Source organism: Taudactylus pleione, unplaced genomic scaffold (genome assembly GCF_031769625.1).
Source record: "Taudactylus pleione unplaced genomic scaffold, aTauple2 ptg000268l, whole genome shotgun sequence".
Lineage (NCBI taxonomy): Eukaryota > Metazoa > Chordata > Amphibia > Anura > Myobatrachidae > Taudactylus > Taudactylus pleione.
In genome coordinates this window covers 3,756,983-3,777,500 of record NW_028284670.1, presented here as the reverse complement: position 1 = coordinate 3,777,500, position 20,518 = coordinate 3,756,983, and the positions used below count along the sequence as shown (strand labels likewise).

Genomic DNA, 20,518 nt, shown 5'->3' with positions numbered 1-20,518 from the left:
CCCAGGTGTTTTTAAGTTTGCAGGTGGTTGCGGCAGGTGGATTTTTTATGTTTTTTAAAATTTTACTTTAGCAACTTTAAAATATGCTAGCACCCATTTTCGTATACCCCAAATTTGCTTGGACTACTTATTTTCACCAAAAATGCTGTTAATGCTATTCTTCACCACTTATGTAAAGACGCTAAATAGCAGCTATTGAGATCAATTACTGTAAGTACCCCCGAATACCTTCAGCAGGGCTATTCGGGGGCATCCCCAATGTCAGTGCATCTTTTGGGGGGTGTCAGGCTGATTTCTTAAATACTGACAGTACGTTTTGCATGTTACATGTTCACCGTGTCCCGTTTTCACTGATTTCTAATTAAATATGGGGATAAGCGGGGACGTGCGCGATACTTTTCCACATTGGAAACCAGTAATGTTGGCGAAAAATGCATCATGCGAAAAGTACGGGACTCTTTGCTCCGAATTGAACACGGGCCTTAGTGGCACAGGTACTGTAAGCACTACAGTACCTAGAGTTCTCTTCTGACCCAGGCCACTATCTGTGTGGAGTTTGTATCTTCTCCACATGTTTACATGTATTTGCTTTGGGTTCTCTGTCTTTCACCCACAGTACAAAAAATGCTGGTAGGTTAATGGAGTTTTAATGAGCAGACCCTAAAATTATGGGAGAGAACTTACATTGTACATTAAGCTCCACTTGAACAGGACTAATGGGAAAGATTATTTGTAAAGTTCTGTGTACTAATTTGTTTATATTAATAAATAATGGATAATACTAATAATAACTATTAATAATAATTAAATATATCATATCATATATATCACATAAATCACATAAAACCCATAACAGACTTTATGGTCATCTGCAGAACACTGCAAGGAAATCCGTGTGCTTAATATCTACCCTTGGGCTTGATCAGAGTTGTACACTATTGCGATCGCTGCTGTGTATGTGATCGCAGCTGATATGCAGATGTCGCAGCCACGCGGGATTTATTGAAATGCCCACCTGCAGCTTTGTTAATGCAAGCGTCCGCACAAAATGTTGCAGCATCTGCGTACAAACGTTGCAGTCCTGAGTGAGTATGTGGTATAACAGAAGAGAACCCGGGACTGGCAAATACGCCCCCCCAGCCCCTACCCCCAAACACCCCAAACACTTACCTTAGTTTCCTCAGTCCTCTCCTGTTCTGGCTGCTCCTCAGTCCGCACACACAATGGCTCCTCTTTCATTTAGTGGTGTGGCATGATGTTATGACATCTTGTTGCACCTGCTAACAAGGAAAACTTTATTGTACGGGCGGAGCGGGAGCGTGGCTGGGTGTGAAGTGACCCAGGAGTGACTTCTAATGTGCAGCAGCAGGGGTAGTAGTGGGCGTCATGCAGGTAGGAGCGGGTCCCTGGCCGGGCCTGTCATTCACAAGATAATTGTAGTAGCAGGTGGCCGGCAGTACTAGGCACTGGCAGGCCCCCCGAGTGTCCGGCCGTGGCTTTGTGAAGACGTGGAGCGGGTGGGTGACCCTGCGATTGTACGGCAGCAGCAGTGGGTGTATGAGTGGATGGACCCTTAGAGTGTCCTCCAATCAAGGCAGTCCCCCCTGATGGTGGCCTTGCATGGTAGTGTATCGGCCCGCAGTCACAGGGTGAGGTACGCCACGGAAATGGTGGCGACAAACCTGCTTTCTTTTCCACCACTCCCCATTACCTCCCCCAAATGCTCCCTGACTGTCAATCATAGTGCAAATAAATAGACACTGCGAGTGACTACAGTAATGTTCCCTGACGCATGCGCCGTGCAACTCAGATGAATGTACAGACAGCCGATAATCGCTCATCTGCGAAAATATCGGCATAGGCTACAACTCCCAATCAGGCCCTGTGTATGACAATGGTACAAGGGGCGAGCAGGAGAAATAGTGGCTGGCACAATATGGAAGTCGTGTAAAATGTTTCATTGAATAATTAGAATGTGAGTTCCTGCATTTAGAAAAGTCTAAAGACATGCTCTGATACCAGAAGGACATATACAATAGTACATAGAGAACAAGAGATGTTTTTTTCCATATTGTTTTGTGAATTTACTGTACAGTATGTGACAAAGAAAAGAGATAAATAACATTAGTTATGATTAAATGATAAAACAAAATGTAATTCTATAAATTTTCTGAAAAAATAAAAACTCTTGCTGGGATGAATTGTGCCTGGTAAATGGAACGTTCAGCGTTTCCCAGTGTGACAGAGCGAGACAGGAGCAGCAGCGCAGAGTCCACAGTGTGATTTCTGCTCTCTGACTGTCTCCTGCCACACTGTGACTGATCTCATCTGTCCCTGCCCTCCGTGTATATGCTGTACTGATAATACCAGGCCAGGATTTGTCCTCCTCCTACCAAGGTGATGAATTACACCAAAAGAGGGGCAATTAAAGGTAGATGGGTGCATGCATGTTGCAGCCTCCCACACATGAAGTGCCCCCTCATATCTATTTTAAGTGGCTCCATCTCCCTGGGGATGTATTTGGTAAGATGGAGCATAATCAGTAGAGAGCAACATTTCTGGAATACTGGCAAAGCTAGCTCTTATGAGGTGCCATCTTGTCAAAGAAAATAACACTGGATAGATGGTGCCATTGGGGGCCATTATGAGGTGAGGGGTTGGAAATTGATATGTTTACAGAACATAAAAAACATTTATACCAACAATTGTAACAGGTTGAGAAGCATCAAACAGATAAGCCATGCCCATTCCTCGGAGGTGACCCACACTGTTATATGATGGCAATCATATGACTGACAGGATACCTGTATTCCACTATAAAGCCTAATAAAGATTTCTTCCTGTCGTTATAGGCTTAGGTTTTCTTTACTGTTACTATGGCCACAGCTTTGAGAGGCTTTAGTACTTTCAGGGCCGTAACTAGGGTGGTGCGACCAGTGCCATGGCACAGGGCACCGCAGGGCAGGGGACACTGTTTGGGCCTGTCAATTTTCCTGTTTATTATCATTCTCTCATGTAGCTTCCTCTTCTTTTATCCCCAGTAGCTCCTGGCCTCCCCTATCTCTTCCCTGGCCCTTCCCCATGAGGCCATGGCCCTCTCTCAGGTGTACTACGTTATGTCCCTATTTATCCCCAGCATCTCCAGGCCTCCCCTATCTCTTCCCTGGCCCTTCCCCATGAGGCCATGGCCCTCTCTCAGGTGCACTATATTATGTCCCTATTTATCCCCAACATCTCCTGGCCTCCCCTATCTCTTGCCTGGCCCTTCCCCATGAGGCCATGGCCCTCTCTCAGGTGCACTATATTATGTCCCTATTTATCCCCAGCATCTCCTGGCCTCCCTTATCTCTTCCCTGGCCCTTCCCCATGAGGCCATGGCCCTCTCTCAGGTGCACTATATTATGTCCCTATTTATCCCCAGCATCTCCTGGCCTCTTCTATCTCTTCCCTGGCCCTTCCCCATGAGGCCATGGCCCTTTGTCAGGTGCACTATCTTATGTACCTATTTAAGAGCCAATGCTCTATCTGGCACAGGGCACCATAAAGTCTATGGATGCAGTCATGTGACAGGGCACTGCAAGGCCCATGGTCACATTCCCGAAAGCAGAATGCCAGCTAGGGAGTTAAAATAGGCATCAAACTACCGATGCCTATCATAATCCTGATGCCGGAATGCCAAGGACGACAACTTGAAAGAAGGTAAGTCCAGGGCACCCTTAGCATTAGCCATGGGGGGGAGAGTGTTAGGATTAGGGAGTCTAGAGGGGTTAGGGTTAGGTTTTACGGTGGAAGACTAGGGTTAGGCACCCCTTGGGGGAGGGTTAGAGTTAGGCACCCCCAGGGAGAGGTTAGGGTTAGGCACCTCCCTGGGAGGGTTGGATTTAGGGAGCGATAAGGGAGGGGTTAGGGTTAGGCACCCCTGGGGGTAGGTTAGGGTTAGGCACTAGGGTGGGAGGTCAAGGTTAAGCACCACTAAGGGAGGGTTAGGGGGGTGGCAGTGGAGGTTAGAGTACTTGCATGCTTCTGTCGGTATCTTGATCCTGTCGGGCAGCCGCTGTCGGGATTTGAACCGGCAGCTAAACAGCCAATGGCATTTCATTCCCATTCCTAAAGTCTAGTTACGGCTCTGAGTACTTTCAATCTTCCAAATGGAAATTTAAATTTGCTTATTAGATATGTAATGTTCCCATGATTACTAGGGACCAGGTTCAAATATATCAGAGGCGCCAGCAATGTGTTTCCCTTTTTATCAACAGGCACAGTGACATACATATTTTTAAGGTTGAAAGAGAAAGTCAGGGGTTGTATTAATGGGTGCACAAAAATAATTAACTACATAAAATATAACTTTTATTAGGTATTATTTTATTAGGTATATATTAGGTATACTAAGATTGTCCCAAATCTAAGGGATTATTCAGTGAAATATAAAGGTTTAAAAAAAATACTAAATACAGATTGACAATATGTAAGTGCAAAAAAAGAAAAAAATTATGTGAAATACACATAATTAAAAAGCGAGGTCCACTGATAGCTATTTATCACTATAGGGTAATACCGTGTAGCTAGATGTAATGGGAGGGTATTAACAATACATGCTAAAAACACTTCAACAAGACCAGGATATTAATTGGTTGAACTGTTAAATATAACTCGCCTGTTATTGGCTTATAATTCCTGTCTATACCAACTGTGAAGTTTAATTACTTTCTAGGCCCCCAATAATTATAGGTGCATTAAAAAAAGGGAAAAAGAAAAGAAAGTCAGGAAATCAGTCATTATCAGTGAAAATAGGCATTTCTTAAAGGTATGTTAAATATTCTCACACCTCAAGTCTCACTATTCATCAAAAAGGTCAGTTATTAGTATTAGGTTAATAAATCCAGATATAAATTTCCCTTTACGGAATACAAAGATTAGCATACATACCAACAATCATACTCATGAGTGTTGCAAACTTGTTGCTGTTTCAAAATAGTAACAAGAATAAATGGTAACAATACTCTTTAGTTGTTGCTGCTGGCATATACTGGTTCCATAGCAAGTTTTGTCATGGTTCAAGATTCATTTAGCCATATGTTTATTATCTCCACATATATATTATAGCTGCGAGGAATATTCACAGTTTATTATGATATTATTAGTGATAATGTGATAGTGAGTGGAAATAACTAGATAGAAGCCTCTCACATTTATCTCTACACTGACTGTGATATCACTAATAATATTTGCTGGCGGAGGTCTAAATGGCAACAGGAAGTTTACCAGTTTCTGCGGTAGGGTCAGGTCACCCACAACTGTACGGACGGTTCCGATGTTACTCGATGTTACCAATGTTTGCACTGACGTGCGGATGCATGTCATGGGAAGTGGGCGGCTATATTCAGTGATGGGTGTCTTGGTATAGAGCTGTGGTTGCCGTGCGATTGCATTTATTAGCATATTTTTGCAGCTAGCGGGTGTGTGCGAACGCAGCCGAGTAGTTGGTTAGTAGTACATAAAATAATGTAATGTAATGCCAACATAATAGCAAATAAAAACTGTAAACCAGTAACTCACACCCACATCTGTTCACATTGTTTATACTGTATTCTAGTGTACACAAAAATGAGGATATTGCAGCAGAATCCCTGAATTGACAGATGCTGTAAATGAAAGTCCTGAATTTTATTGATACAAAAGGCAAAAATGAAGAGGCGGGTTCTAAACCCCTGGCGGTTTGGTGGCGGTTTGATAGTGGGCTCTATTCAGTTCTAAACCCCGGAATTTTGATGGCAGCTTTGTAGCGGTTTCTACATGACAGCCCTGTTCTATTCTATTCTAAAATGTGTTTTGACGGTGGTTTTGCAGTGGTTTTGGCCTTAGTAAATCTGCAGACAGCAAAACTGCCGGGGTTTAGAACCCACCTTTTAGTAAATTTTGCCAAAAGTGAGAACTTTCAGCTTCAATAAAGAGCTGCATGATTTACTGGTCCATCAACATATAGTTGTATGAGAGCATAAACTAGACTATACTTTCCAGTACAGTTTAAGGTATGTAATAGCAGGATTTCCCACCTTATTAGTGTAACAGATACAGTATAGCACAACATTAGCACATAGTAAAACCAGAGTGATATCACACAGCGCTATATGTGGCTGGATTATAGTAGTAAAACCAGCGTGATATCAAACAGCGCTATGTTGTATGTGGCTGGATTATAGCAAAACCACTGGATTATACTAGTAAAACCAGTGTGCTATCATACAGTGCTATATGTGGCTGGATTATAGTAGTAAAACCAGCGTGCTATCACACAGCGATATATGTGGCTGGATTATTGTAGTAAAATCAGCGTGCTATCACACAGCGCTATAAGTGACTGGATTATAGTAGTAAAACCAGTGTGATATCATACAGCGCTATATGTGGCTGCATTATACAGCCATGTGCAAATAGAATATGATTCTGTCACAAATTACAACTTATTTGGACAATCGAATACAAACTTGCCTACCCTCCCAGAAGTCGCGGGAGGCTCCCATTATTTCGGGTAATCCCCCACACCCCCGGAAGGGTAGGCACTTCTCCTGCATTCCTAGTGAAGTGGGCAGAATGTGGAGAATATTACCGGGGATCGGCAGGTCCGCGTCATTTAGCACCGCGCCCTATTTATATATCCGGCGTTCTTTGTGAATTTCCACAAGGGGCGGGGATTAATGACGACCCTGCCCCCAACTCTGCAACCTGCTTCTCCTCCCCAGGCTTCTCCTGGGGAGGAGAATGTAAAAGTTGGCATGTGTTATCTAATATGACCCATGTATTGTGCATTTACATATTAGAACTTGCGAGGGATGTACATAGTAAGATTCCTTTATGGGAGGGTATATGTGGGTAGGACTTGTTGGGCTTTTTCATTGTTTTATCAGGAGTAGGACAGAGGGTCTTATTCAGTAAGGATCGCAACTGCGATTATCCACGCAATCGGCCGATTGTTGCGTTCTGTGCATGCGTATGCATCACAGTCCATGTGCGGGAACCAGCCACTGTGTTCAGGACAGCGATCACAGAGACAACGCAGCACCAGCACCGAATGATTGACAGGCAGTGCCATTAAGGGGAGGGGACTGGGGGGTGGTCGGTGACACGGAGATGTGTCAGTGCTTATGAACGTCATTGCAGGAGTGTGCATAAATTATCCACTGCGATGCAATAAGCAGCATGGGTTTTCACTGCATGATACGAGGTTAGCAATTCCTGAGTAAGGTCAGAGCCTGTGTAAGTGTGTGTGAGGCTGTGATGGTATTCCATGTTACTGATGGTCTCTCAGTCTTGTGTAATCACTGTGTGTGATGAGTTTAGTAATCCCTGAGTAAGGTGAGATCGTGTGTAAGTGTGTTTGAGGCTGTGACGGTACTCCATGTTACTGATGGTTTCTCAGTCTTGTGTAATCACTGCGTGTGATGAGGTTAGTAATTCCTGAATAAGGTCAGAGCATGTGTAAGTGTGTATGAGGCTGTGATGGTACTCCATGTTACTGATGGTCTCTCAGTCTTGTGTAATCACTGTGTGTGATGAGGTTAGTAATTCCTGACTAAAGTCAGAGCCTGTGTAAGTGTGTGTGAGGATGTGATGGTACTCCATGTTACTGATGGTTTCTCAGTCTTGTGTAATCACTGTGTGTGATGAGGTTAGTAATTCCTGAATAAGGTCAGAGCCTGTGTAAGTGTGTGTGAGGATGTGATGGTAATCCATGTTACTGATGGTCTCTCAGTCTTGTGTAATCACTGCGTGTGATGAGGTTAGTAATTCCTGAATAAGGTCAGAGCATGTGTAAGTGTGTATGAGGCTGTGATGGTACTCCATGTTACTGATGGTCTCTCAGTCTTGTGTAATCACTGTGTGTGATGAGGTTAGTAATTCCTGAGTAAAGTCAGAGCCTGTGTAAGTGTGTGTGAGGATGTGATGGTACTCCTTGTTACTGATGGTATCTCATTCTTGTGTAATCACTGTGTGTGATGAGGTTAGTAATTCCTGAGTAAGGTCAGAGCCTGTATAAGTGTGTGTGAGGCTGTGATGGTACTCCATGTTACTGATGGTGTCTCAGTCTTGTGTAATCACTGTGTGTGATGAGGTTAGTAATTCCTGAGTAAGGTCAGAGCCTGTGTAAGTGTGTGATGCTGTGATGGTACTCCATGTTACTGATGGTATCTCAGTCTTGAGTAACCCCTGTGTGTGATGAGGTTAGTAATTCCTGAGTAAGATTAGAGCCTGTGTAAGTGTGTGATGCTGTGATGGTACTCCATGTTACTGATGCTTTCTCAGTCTTGTGTAATCACTGTGTGTGATGAGATTAGTAATTCCTGAGTAAGGTCAGAGGCTGTGTAAGTGTGTGTGAGTATGTGATGGTAATCCATGTTACTGATGGTTTATCAGTCTTGTGTAATCACTGCGTGTGATGAGGTTAGTAATTCCTGAGTAAGGTCAGAGTCTGTGTAAGTGTGTGTGAGTCTGCGATGGTACTCCATGTTACTGATGGTCTCTCATTCTTGTGTAATCACTGCATGTGATGAGGTTAGTAATTCCTGAGTAAGGTCAGAGCCTGTGTAAGTGTATGTGAGGATGTGATGGTACTCCATGTTACTGATGGTTTCTCAGTCTTGTGTAATCACTGCGTGTGATGCGGTTAGTGATTCCTGAGAAAGGTCAGAGCCTGTGTAAGTGTGTGTGAGGATGTGATGGTACTCCATGTTACTGATGGTTTCTCAGTCTTATGTAATCACTGCGTGTGATGAGGTTAGTAATTCCTGAGTAAGGTCAGAGCCTGTGTAAGTGTGTGTGGCTGCGATGGTACTCCATGTTACTAATGGTTTCTCAGTCTTGTGCAGTTACTGTGTGTGATAAGGCTAGTAATTCCTGAGTAAGGTCAGAGCCTGTGTAAGTGTGTATGAGGCTGTGATGGTACTCCATGTTACTGATTGTTTCTCAGTCTTGTGTAATCACTGTGTGTGATGAGATTAGTAATTCCTGAGTAAGGTCAGAGCCTGTGTAAGTGTGTGTGAGGATGTGATGGTACTCCATGTTACTGATGGTCTCTCAGTCTTGTCTAATCACTGTGTGTGATGAGATTAGTAATTCCTGAGTAAGGTCAGAGCCTGTGTAAGTGTGTGTGAGGCTGTGATGGTACTCCATGTTACTGATGGTTTCTCAGTCTTGTGTAGTCACTACGTGTGATGAGGTTAGTAATTCCTTAGTAAGGTCAGAGCCTGTGTAAGTATGTGTGAGGCTGTGATGGTATTCCATGTTACTGATGGTTTCTCAGTCTTGTGTAATCACTGTGTGTGATGAGATTAGTAATTCCAGAGTAAGGTCAGAGCCTGTGTAAGTGTGTGTGAGCCTGCGATGGTACTCCATGTTACCGATGGTTTTGCAGACATGCTAAATATTACAGATGTGTGTAAGGTAAGGTAGGCGTACTTATGTTGTGCTGCAATGGCATAGAGATCACTGAGGATTAGCATACTATTGCAGTGAGACTGTGGAAGTGTATTCAACAATCGGTAACATTGAGTAACATTGGACCCATACGCAACACTTGTGGCTGACCATACCCTACCGCAAGCACTACGAGTGCTGTTGTGTGTAACTCAGCCATGTAACGTGTATTATGATGCTGCTTCTTAATTATGCACACCTCTGAAATGGTGTTGAGACACACAGACACACCTGCGTTCACACCACCACACCCCCGTTTCCATCGACCAACCCCTGTCACCACCCAAAAATGGCGCATCCTGTTACTCATCCTAGTGAGGCGTCTATATACAGTGTGCGAACGCTTACCGATCGCATGGTCTAGTTCACGCACACGCACTGCATCTTGTACACATGCACAGATTGCAAACATCAGCAGGCTATGTGCGAACTCAGCCTAGCAAGCGGATCTGAATCGGGCCCAGAATTCATCAGCCAGTGCAACTTTTGGGAGGATGAGAGTCTTAAGGTGAATACACATGGTACTAATATCTATGAACAATATGAACGATAGCAATATCATTCAACGATATATCATTCATATCATTAATGTTTATGCAGTGAACAACCAATGATGCATGTTCCCACATGAACAATAGCGAAATCTTTCATCGTCCGTACATGCAGGCCAATCTGGACGATATCGTCAACTTTGCCTGTTCAGAGATGTGGCAGGATGACTTCACTGAAAGATATCTTAAAAGTCATTGGTGGTACACATCATACGTCATATATGCAGCTTTATGTTGCATACACATGGAACAACGTGAACAACCATATATATCATTGATAGATATCCCTCCAACTTTCTGCAGTGCAGGTCAAACGATTTTGGTTGTACACACTGATAGATATCTATTGGTGCATACACACGGTCAGATCTGTCAGATGATCTATGAATGATTGAACAATTGAACAATTTGAATGATTTCAGACAGTATTAAAATGAATGAAATCGTCCAAATCTGACTGCAAACACAGACGATGTCAGATATCGTTATGAAACATGTGGCAACATGCATCGTTCATTGTTGCAGGCTCACATGTCAGATTTTCTTTCAAATATCGTTATCGTTTAAATCTGAAAGAAAATCTGGCCGTGTGTATGCACCATATGATAGATATATCAGTGACGCTATGTTTTTACTGGCAAATCTTTACAAAATCGTCCAAGTTGGCCTGCATGCATGAAAGACCATAGATATCGTTATCGTTCATGCGGGAACGCACATCATTGGTCGTTGTTAGGTTGGTCAGGTTAGTGACTGCAAAAAAGTGAACAATAACCACATAAATGATATGAACGATATCGTTCAAATCGCTCATAAAAGTCGTACCCTGTGTACACACCATTATACTATAAACCACATGCAGGAAACCATCTTATTGATGCATATCCCCAACTGTCTGTAAAGTAGAGATGAGTTGGTTCAGATCTCAGAGATCGGTTCGGATCGAATTTCGGGGATCCGGTGCAAAACCTCGCCACCCCTCTGTCGAGTTGCGATGTTTTGTTTTGAGTGGGCTTAACACTGATTGGTTGAGAGAGCCATCTGTCACGGCTCTCAGCCAATCAGCGTTAATACCATTGAAAACAGCACAAAAGAGGAAAAGAAGATGGCTCCCGCCATCCCCCACAGCCTGACACCACCGGCATCCCCCACTGCGGACACAGCCGGCACCCCCACTGGCAGCATTCCCCGCTGCCAACACCACCACTGCCAACACTCCTGCACTCCTGCCCAACGTACTGAGGACACCGTTAGCGACCCCCAAACTGCCGACACTCCCATACTGAGGACACCAACAGCACCCCTGCACTGCCGATACAGTCAGCAATCGTGTACTGAGGACACCGCTGGCACCCCTGCTCTGCCGACACCACCGGCACCTTGCATTGAGAACACCCCTGCACTGCAGACACAGTCAGCAAACCTACAATGAGGACACCGCTGGCACCCCCGCTCTGCTGACACCGCCGGTACCCCTCACTGAGAACACTGCCAGCAATGCCATTCCATGTATTGAGGACACTGCCAGCAACCCCCACACTGCCAACACAGTCAGCAAATCTGCACTAAAGACACCACTCACATCCCCGAACATCCGATACAGCCAGCAAACCTGCACTAAGACACCATTGGTACCCTGCACTGCTGACACAGCCAGCAAACCAGCACTAAAGACACCGCTGGCACCCCCGCACTGCCGACATCACCGGTACCCTTCATTGAGGACACTGCCAGCAGCGCAGCACTGCCATTCCATGTACTGAGGACACTGTCAGCAACGCCGCTCTGCCGAAACTGCTCTCATAGTAGGTGCACTATTGGTGTATCCAACCCACACTGTATAACACACTGTATCCATGTTGGAAATTAGAAACTGAACTGCCACATGTTAGTGCCGCCCACTGTGTCACTTAGCTTAGTCATCCAGCTAGCTGGATGCAACCTTTTTGCCTTAACTAGATGAAAAAAATAATATTGTGAGGTGGTCAAAATTGATTGGAAATTACTGGAAATAAATTTTATTGAGGTTAATTATATTGTAAGAACAAAAACAGGCCCATTTTATGTGATTTTAGCTGTTTTTATGATTTTTTAAGAAAAAATCCAGATCCAAAGCCAAAACAAGAAAACAAAATACATAGGTGAGGTTTTGGCAAAACCAATCCAGATCCAAAACCGGGGTAGATCCAGATCCAAAACCAAAACACGGGTGTTGGCGCACATCTCTACTATAAATGATAATTGCATAAAACATAACAATGACCTGTTAGTGACATAATTCCTCTAGTCCAGACCTGGCCAGTCTGTGGCTCTCTAGCTGTTGTGAAACTACAAGTCCCACCATATAATTACACCAATCAGCTGATTAAGCATGCTGATACTTGTAGTATCAGCTGGAGAGCCACAGGCTGGCCAGGCCTCGACTAGAGGGATGATGTCACTAACAGGTCAGGGATGATGTCACTAACAGGTCAGGCCTGATCTAGTCACTATAGCCATCATACATGACTGTTCTGCAGGCCAGGGTTCCCCAAAGTCCTCCCAAACAGATAGGTTTTGAAAAATCCTGTTGTGTGAGGGCTAAATTCACAGTAATCCCTGCAGGCCGTGTACAGTGTGTGATTGAGGCACGATGTGAGGGATGCAGTCAGCAAGCCGATGGTCTGACCGCCGGCTTCCCGACTGTCTAATCCCAGCAGGGGTCTAATGACAGGCATCAAAATCCTGACACCTGTCATTTTACCTACGCTCGGAGCCCGGCGCCCAGCATACCGAATGAAGGTATGCCAGGCGGCGGGCGCAGACAGCTGCGGGGGGGGAGAGTTAGGTTAGGGGCTCCCAGGGGGGCCTAGGGTTAGGCACCCCCCCGGTAGGGTTAGTGTGAGGCCAGGGGAAGGGGGACTTAGGGTTAGTCAGCCCAGGGAGGAGGTAAGAGATAGGCACCCCCCCAGGAGTCTTAGGTTTAGGCTGCAGGGAAGGGGGTGTTAGGTTTAGGCACTTACAGGGGGGGTTAGGGTTAGGCACTTGATAGGGTTAGGGGGGTAAGGATAGTTATAGTGAAAATACTCACCTGTCGGGATCTTCAGTTGCCGGTCTTCCAGCATCAGGATTTTTATACTGATCCCCGATGTGACTGAGGAAAAGGTAGCTTATTACTTCTAATTACACAGTGGGGTGTTCCCATGGCCTGAGGACAGACAAAAGGAAATATACTGTACAATGTCACATAGAAGTGATAAGACACTAATGGCCGGTATGCTTTAAGTGTATTGCCATGCACAGAATTAGGTTTAGCCGGACTGTGTCTAAGGCTACATCAGTCCCCAAATGTGCATTCCAGATATATCTCTCACACATTTCCAGAGGACACAAATGAGACAATTGATAATTATATGGTATACATTACTACTCATTACAATTAAAGGTATTTGGTTGCAGGCAGGTGAGATACATTAGCCGTGTACTCACCCAACAGATAAATGCCCTCACTGGGCTTTATTCAGAGTCGCTCATAAGCATCCGCTCGTTCGTTCCGAGCGATGTTCACACATCTGCGCATGCATACCGATTTTAATACGCATGCGCAAAACAGTCAGTGCGGCAGAAAATTGTGTGCTCGCTAAATTGCGAATGCCTGCTGTTTTGAGTGACAGGAGGAGGTGTATGTGAGTGGTAACAGGGGAAGGTGCTTGAAAACAGGGAGTGGAGATCAGAATGCAGCCGTGCCTAACGGTCAAAAAGGGCATTTTAAGGGTGTGCATAATTAATAAAGCAGCATCATCGACCACGTCACTGGGTTGTTTTAAAGTCAGAACTGCTAGCATGATTGCGGTAGGAAAATGCAACCACAAGAATAGCGAGCAGTTCATACGGCGTTCGATGTACTTGATTAATCTAATAAATAGCGGACATGACGTATGATGCGAGCGGCCAGGGGGCATTTTTTCGTTTTGTTCACTCGTTCAGACATAGAGGCATGAACAGACCGCAAAGAGCGAACGGTTAATTTAAATAGCCACCCCCTTTTTCTGAACGAGCGAGCGCAAATAGCGTCCGGCTCTGAATCAGGGCCTCTGTTCCTAAATTCACTCTAGGGGTAAACTGTACATAAACAATGAGGCTCTTTCTGTATAATGGAAATGTAGTTGAGGTGGGCAGTAAAAGTATGAGGCAAGGCAGATGGATGGGCTTATTGTCTGAATATAATCCAATAGAGAAATCCAGGAGTAATGTGACTGACTATCCCCTAGTAATCAGTTTCCTAGTCATGTACAGTATACAGTTGATTCTATTGTTAGTAAGTCTGAGAAAATGTCAGGTCCCACCACATATCCCTGTGACTATAGGTCAGTACCATCTTGGGCTACAGGTCACACAACACAGGATTATAACTGTTCATAGTGGGCAAGTGAAATTGTGCACATAATGATCACTGTAATTATAACATCATTGCTCGACTATTGCTGAGCACTTACTTGTCTGTTGATGCCCGCACTGCTCTGAATTCCTCTGACAATACAGAAGAGCTCTATAATGACTCTGTTTGTGGTAAGGTGGAGAAGAAGGGAACTAGTTGTGTACCCAGAAGTAGGATCACAGCACACACCTCAGTGAGAGAGGTGACCTCTATTATCATGCCCTCTGTGCCCTGCTACCTTTAATTCAGCTCCATCAATGCAGTTCATGACCAAGATCCTCAACACCAGTCGACAGCAAGTCCAGTCAATCCACCACTGCATAGTTAACAACCATCGATGGGTTATTGCTGTTGGCCAGTGGTTTCGCCATCAAGCCAATGGTTTTCCACAATCGATGGCTGAGTGGAATCCATTGGTTGTTTCTTTTTTAGGCAGGATGGCGCTTAGCCTCATTCCTTGTGGCCCCTAAGGCCTGCCCCCATTTATGATTACCCCCCAGCAGTGGTGGCTATCGAGTGGTGCACACCATTGATGGTTTATCATAGAAGGTTTTTGTGCTATTGATGGTAATCACCCCCTGTGTCAGCTCCCCCATTGCCCATGCCAACCTTTCCCCAACCAAGTGTGAGCCTGACCCCCCCCATAAATGTGCGACCTCACACAAATACCTGTGTCACTCTGCTTCCCCCACCCATGTGTGACTCTGCCCACTCCATGCCCATGTGTCTCTGCCCCACCCCCATTTTGTGCATGTCTATCTTCTTTTTGTGTATGCCTGTCACTTTATTTCTCCTCCTTTGCGTGTATGTCTGCCTTTGTCCCTTTATCCCTTTCACTGTCTCTCTTCTGCCCTCTTTGCCCACTTTCATCTTGCACCACAACTTCTCCCCTTCATATTCCACTTCTCCCATCTTGGCATTTTTGCTACCTCCTCTTCCGGATAGGTAAAAGTGGCATGTATGAATGGAGCACAGCCGTATTCAGTGCCACATAATGGAACCTAAGAATGGCGGGTAAGCACAATTTGTACTGGTCCTTACTTTTTCTGATGGCAGCCCGGGCTGCGATTGGAGCTCAGCTCCGATTGGGATGATTTTAGAGCTCCTGTTCATGTGCAGAGGGTAAGGCGTAACTACTGTGGGTGCAGGGGCTGCCTCCCCCTACACCTAGTCATGCTTCCAAACAGTACTCATAGTGGCCTGACCAGGAGTAATGTAATGTGGCACCCTCCTTCTACCAGTGTTCCCTGCAAGCTGGCCAGTGGGGACCAATGAATGCAGAGAGCAGGGGATATGACAGACTGGAGAGGCATCCGGAGAATGGATTAAAGCCATGCTGCCACCGCCAGCTGTAGAGATAACACAGGTACTGGGCTGGGCAGTGATGCATATGCCTGGAAGGACATGATGCGACCTTGGGCCATCTACGTAATACTATATGTGAATGGTTGCATCATGTTAACTGTAAAGAGAGGAAATCTTTTATCTTCATCCAGCTCCATTTACTCCAGGGTGTGCACAGTGAGTGGATACCTGACATTACTTTACTACTCTGAGTCCTGCTATCATAGGTTAGTGAAGGTGGGGATGTAGTCGGCATCCCGGTGTGCAGGATGCCAATGGTCTAAATAGTGGAACCAAAATCCCTGCACCAGTATGTATCCCAACTGCCGGGTCCCCAAAGGTAAGTATTGGCTGATAGGGGAGAGATAGGGTGTGGGGTTAGGCACTAGGGGGAGGGTTAGGTACCAGGGAGGGAGGGATAGGGTTAGGATGTGGGGAGGGGGAGTTTATGGTTAGGCACCGGGGAGGGAGTGTTAGGTTTAGGATGTAGGGAGGGGGAAGTTAGGTATAGGCACTAAGGGGGATATTAGAGGCACTGGGTAGGGAGGTTTTATTTAATAGCTTTATTGTTACACTGTACATGTTCACATCTAGTCTACAGTTTATTATATATGTATACCACCAGATTCCAGGAAAACAAACACTGGCAGTTTCAATGTTGAAAAAGATCTTGCTTCTGAGGAGGAAGTATCCCACCCCATCCATTGTCCCTGCCCTCACTAGGGCTGCTTCCAGACATTTCATGGGCTGGTTTTCCTTCCCAATCTGCCCCTGTTTAATACCACCTCTGTGTATATCAAACCCAGATACAGGAGATACAGGACCTGTGAACTGCTCTGTGAGGTTTGGCCAAATCCCTTCATTAGAAATTAATAAAACATATTGTGCTTTCTCCTGCACCACAGCTGTCAGGGCCCATGCCAGGCCACTCAGACAGCACCATACCTGGGTAATTATTTCCCACTCCCCCCTCTTTCTGCACCCCTACTCAGGCCCAATTGTATCTATCCTCTCAATAACTTTCACCATCTGTGTTGGAGCAAAATTAAATCTGTAAAACTTTATTTAATTTATCAAAATCATTGTTTTCTTAAAAATTATAAGTTTATGAGCATGGGCTTAATGACCAGTCTCGTTTTATTGCTGTGTTTGTAAATAGTCATACAGTAAAGTTCTATATAGTAAAGTAATATAGTAAAGTGCTACAGAGTAAAGTCATAAAGTAAAGTGATACAGAGTAAAGTCATACAGTAAAGTGCTATAGAGTAAAAGCATACAGTAAAGTGCTATAGAGTAAAATCATACAGTAAAGTGCTACTGAGTAAAGTCATACAGTAAAGTGCTATAAAGTAAAATCATACAGTAAAGTGCTATAGAGTAAAATCATACAGTAAAGTGCTACTGAGTAAAGTCATAGAGTAAAGTGCTATAGAGTAAAATTATACAGTAAAGTTCTACAGAATAAAGTCATACAGTAATGTGCTACAGAGTAAAGTCATACAGTAAAGTGCTATATAAAGTAAAGTCATACAGTAAAGTGCTATATAGAGTAAAGTCATACAGTAAAATGCTACTGAGTAAAGTCAAACAGTTAAGTGCTATAGAGTAAAGTCATATAGTAAAGTACTACAGAGTAAAGTCAAACAGTAAAGTGCTATAGAGTAAATGTGAATCATCATCATCATCATCATCATCATCATCATCATCATCATCATTTCAGTCAAGGCAAGCAAACAAAAGTTTGTTTACAACTTAAACAGACAACTGACATTACAACATCTTATTTTACGTTCTAAATACAAGCACCAAAACTGTGGGACACCTGTGTTTTGGTTTTGGCAAAACTACCCTCAAGAGTTTTCTGTTCAGTTTTGGATTTCTTAAAAAAATTATAAAAACAATTAAAATCATGTGCCTGTTGGACCTGTTTTTGTTCCTTAAGTATAACTAACATCAATAACATTTTCAGTTATTTTTCCACTAAATTTTGACCACCTCACATCACCTGAAATCACGAGGGAGGGAATTAAATTCAATGCAAAATATGGTAGTTCTGGTTTTTAGATCTGAGATCCGAACTTGGCTAGACAACTAGAGAGTCGGGACTTATTTCTACGTGGTTCCCCAAAGTCATCTGAGCCGGGACTCGGTTCGACTCAGAACCGCAAAATTATCTAATCTTGAACTAATAATATTACATTTTCTTTTCTTTTTTCAACAGGATTCATGTGGAGTGAACAAGACTATGGTGAAGGAGCTGGTTCTTCTGGGGTTTGGCAATTTACATCAATTTAAGAATATAACTTTTTTTCTATTTCTTACCATTTATTTTACCATTGTATTTGGAAATATGTGTATTATTGGTTTGATAACTATCATCCCAAAACTCCATTCTCCAATGTACTTCTTCCTCTGGAATTTGTCTGCAAGCGAAATGCTTTTCGCCTCCATTCTTATGCCAAGCATACTCTATGTTGTGTGGTGGAATGGAGCATCCATGTCCTTATATGGTTGCATTGCTCAGTTCTACTTGGGTGCAACAGCTGCGAGTGCCGAGTGCCTTCTTCTCACAGTTATGGCCTATGACAGATATCTGGCAATTTGCAAGCCTTTGAGATATTCCTCTATCATGAACGTCAGGACTCGTAATCATCTGGCAGTGTGGGCTTGGCTTTTTTCATCTATTGTGATGCTTCTTTCAACACCTACAGTCTACAACTTAAAGTTCTGTGGTTTAAACACTCTTGACTACCTGTTTTGTGATCTAGCCCCAATTTTGCAATTGGCCACCTCGGATTCTTCATTGGCAAAAAGCCACGCTCTACTATTAACCGTTATCCTGTGCCTCCTGCCATTTGTAGTCATCATTCTAAGCTATGTGTCCATATTTTGGACAATCCTTAAAATGTCCTCTATGTCGGGGAGTCAGAAAGCCTTCTCCACTTGCAGCTCTCATCTTGCATCTGTCTGCACATACTTTGGGACAATATTCATCATTTATTTTGTACCTTCTCAACAGAGCTCCTTAAAACTAAACAAAATCCTCTCTCTGTTATACACTATCGGGACCCCGTTACTTAATCCTATTATTTACAGCCTGAGAAATCAGGAAATGAAGGCCTGCTTTAAAGCTTATTTTCATCCAGTAAATATAAAGCAATAGTCAAGGCACAATAGTTTATACACTAATGAAGCATCCCTACGAAGCGTAAGCTGGCTTTCCTAGCTGTGGGCCTGATTCAGAGATGGATGCGAATGCACTTTTAACGCAGATCGAGCTATTGTTTTACATTGCACAGCACTGCGTTGCGTATGAAATCTCGGCTGCGATCGCATTAACGTCCATCTCTAAATCAGGCCCACTGTGCAAGGGATTCACTACTATAATTATATAATGTGACACACCAGAAATGTGTTTAATGTGACACACCAGAAATGATTCAACCTGAAAGAGTTTATATTAGATACAACTAAATAAGATATAGCTTAATACTGGTGTGGATGGAACTCAGAGAGTGATGTATGCTCTTATTAATAGCCTGAGCATGGGCAGAACTCAGGTCACATAGATCAGTGTGAAATTGTTACATTAGTTGCAACTCTTTAAATGTGGAGTTACTACACAAGTACTAACACTATTGCTGGAAGTGATACTTTATAACCAAATAGGACTACACTATATTTCCCCAGCTATAATGGGTTATTGAATTTATTAACATGCAATATTACTGTATTTCCAATCCAAGGAATAAATGAGAAATCTCTCTTTATTTTACTATACTGAGGATCTGTGTATGTTCAGAAAATCAAACAAAGCGTAATTTATATATAATAATATACCTCTAAAGGGAGAGGGATCACTCTCTGGGGGGATAAGTGAGAGAACTCATAATTGATTATTGAATACAGGGCCCGATTCAGACCCGCTCGCTAGGAAGCGTTTGCACACAGCCAGACGATTTTGCATTCTGCGCATGCGATATCCAGTCATAGCGATCGGGAAGCGTTCGCTCACGCGCATAGACAGCCCGGCTGAATGAGTGACAGGAGAAGCCATTTGTGGGTGGTAACATGGGCAGGCCATTAAAAATGGGGGAGTGGAGGTGCGAACGCAGGCATGCCTGAGCGTCTCAACGCCGTTTCAGAGGCATGCATAACTAAGAGGCAGCGTCATAGTACATGTCACTTGGTTGAGTATTACACTGCAGTGCTCGTGTATGGTCAGCCACAAGTTCTGCGTATGGGTCCGATGGTACCGATGGTTGCATACAATTCCTGGAGATGACATGGCAAGTGGGCATCTTAAGACAAGCTGTTGGGTGTCTGCATACACAAAGCGATCACACGCCAAGACATAGTGGGTGTGCTAATGCCTTGCCGTGCGATTGCTTGCCTTGCCGAATTTGCATGCGCATTGATCAAGTGAACACATCTAGCGAGCGGGTCTGAATCGAGCCCATAGTGTACTAAAAAATCTTATTAAAAATCTGTATCACATACATTGACTGCCTGATCACATCTAGCAAATATATACTCCATACCTAGAGGGTCATAAATAATTTTGGGAATATATTAAATATTTAAACACATATATAATTACTAACATCTCCTATGGCAGATATCCCTCTACTTAATAGTTAATAAAGACACAAGACACTTTTGGTATACATTTAGGGGTAAATTTACTAAGCTCGACTGACATCGAATGAGGCAAATTTGCCCGTTAAATGCA

The 20,518-nt window shown here is 43.8% G+C and overlaps 1 protein-coding gene across 1 annotated transcript in view; it reads left to right on the top strand.

The window, feature by feature from the left end:
* LOC148513900 (olfactory receptor 10A3-like) overlaps positions 1-18,949 on the top strand; it is a 19,363-nt gene extending 414 nt beyond the window's left edge. Inside the window, exon 2 of the mRNA XM_088481321.1 lies at positions 18,008-18,949. Within this exon, the coding sequence (XP_088337447.1) occupies positions 18,008-18,949 (942 nt within the window). The remainder of the gene's footprint in view (positions 1-18,007) is intronic.
* The last annotated feature ends 1,569 nt before the right edge of the window (positions 18,950-20,518 follow it).